Source organism: Rutilus rutilus (genome assembly GCF_951802725.1).
Source record: "Rutilus rutilus genome assembly, chromosome: 25".
NCBI lineage: Eukaryota > Metazoa > Chordata > Actinopteri > Cypriniformes > Leuciscidae > Rutilus > Rutilus rutilus.
In genome coordinates this window covers 6962372-6964459 of record NC_140229.1, presented here as the reverse complement: position 1 = coordinate 6964459, position 2088 = coordinate 6962372, and the positions used below count along the sequence as shown (strand labels likewise).

Genomic DNA, 2088 nt, shown 5'->3' with positions numbered 1-2088 from the left:
AGTGGGTGGTTGAGGCTATCTCACTTGCTTATGAGGCGGCTGGACAGCCTTCTCCTTTGGCTGTCCGGTCACACTCTACTAGGAGTATGGCGGCCTCTAAGGCCCTTATATCAGGAGTTTCGTTACAGGACGTCTGTGATGCGGCAGGCTGGTCCTCACCGCACACCTTCGTCAGGTTCTACTCTCTGGATTTAGACTCTGCTCCAGGGTCTCATGTTTTGTCTTCTTAGTGCTGCTCACTTGATACACACAGGACAGACATTTGTAGCTATGGAGGCGTTGGTATAGACGTTCCCCATAGCGTCAGTTTCGACGCAACGGGAGTTCCCTTGAAAGGGAACGCCTCGGTTACGACTGTAACCTCGGTTCCCTGAAGAGGGAACGAGCGTTGCGTCGCCTTGCCATATCTCCTTCATGCCTGTCAGCGCGACTTCAGACTTTACGAAGCTTTCGTTTTCTGTTTCGGGCCGGCTTTTATAGCTTCCTGGTACGTGACGTCACCCGCCTCTGACGTTCCGCCACACCATTGGACTGATTTGACATGTGCTTCAAGACGTCATCACGCAAAGCGTTCCCCATAGCGACGCAACGCTCGTTCCCTCTTCAGGGAACCGAGGTTACAGTCGTAACCGAGGCGTTTGTAAGAACACATAACCATAATAGTTTTTTCATTATGCAGTATCAGAGTGGATGAAAATGGGTGGGCCAGCCTGAGCTAGACACTATAAATGAAAGGACAGAAAGGAGAGCAGAACAAACTCCTAACAGCAGGAGACTCACTCATGGCCTATGAGACAGAGGATCATGAGACTCAATACTGCTTTCCTGCCATCAACTCATCATGTATCAAGGGAAAACGCTCCAGTTTTGAACATAATATCATTTACATTTTTGTATCATTCCTGTCAGCATGGACTGTGTTTCTGAACCTGCTGGTGATCATCTCCATCTCTCACTTCAAGAAGCTTCACACTCCAACCAACCTGCTTATTCTCTCTCTGGCTGTGGCCGACCTGCTTATTGGACTTATTGTGATACCCGTAGAGGGGATCAAGCAAATTGAGACATGTTGGTACTTTGGAGACACTTACTGTGGACTGTTTGTAATTACAACTGCGTCGCTCATTTCTACATCTCTTAGTAATTTAGTATTAATTGCTGTTGATCGTTATGTGGCTGTGTGTCACCCTTTACAGTACCCACAGAAAATAACCATAACTAAAACTTTAATAAGCATCTGTCTCTGCTGGTTTTGCTGTTCAGTTTACAATATTTGGTATGTAATTGGTAATGGATATTTTAACATCTCAGACAAAACAATGTGTTATGGCCAGTGTGATGTTTTGATTACTCCTGCTTGGAGATTCACTGATTTTATATTTTCCTTCTTATTTCCATGTACTGTCATAATCACTGCATATTTGAGGATATTTTATGTTGCACGTCTGCAAGTGAAGGTTATTAACTCTCACATGAATGGTGTAAAATGTGTAATGGAAGGATCAGTTAGGAGGAAATCTGAGAGTAAAGCTGCTCTGACATTAGGAATCATTGTGACGGCTTATCTGCTTTGCTGGATTTCATTCTATATCTGTTCTCTAACAAAACCCACAACAATTACATCCACTACAATGACATTACTAATATGGACCATTCATATAAACTCAGGTCTGAATCCTATTGTCTATGCTTTATTTTACCGCTGGTTTAAAATATCAGTTAAACACATCTTAACTCTTCGAATATTTCAGCCAGCATCCTCTCTGATGGATATTTTTACAGATTGTCATTCATGATTGAAGGGAGGAGGGGGGTGAACAAATACACAAATACCGCTATTACAGAATATGTCATATGTATTTAGGTGTTCAGGTGCGAGAATGACAGATACAATTTAGTGATCAACATTAACCTAATAATGAAGAGAGAGTTCAACCAAACATAAAAAAAATGATAATCATTTACTCAACCTCAGGTTGTTCCAAATCTGTTTTTAAACACTGAGGGAGATGTCAGGCAGAATGATTGCCTCTGACACATTCCAATTTCATTGTATGAACAAAAAAAAAAAAGGATGAAATGAAAGTG

The 2088-nt window shown here is 42.2% G+C and overlaps 1 protein-coding gene across 1 annotated transcript; it reads left to right on the top strand.

The window, feature by feature from the left end:
- Positions 1–728: 728 nt before the first annotated feature.
- Positions 729–1796, top strand: LOC311285622 (trace amine-associated receptor 13c-like; the record flags this gene model as incomplete). Its single annotated transcript, XM_084401353.1, has 1 exon — positions 729–1796. One exon carries the CDS (start codon positions 729–731, stop codon positions 1794–1796), a length of 1068 nt encoding a protein of 355 aa, XP_084257479.1.
- Positions 1797–2088: the final 292 nt, after the last annotated feature.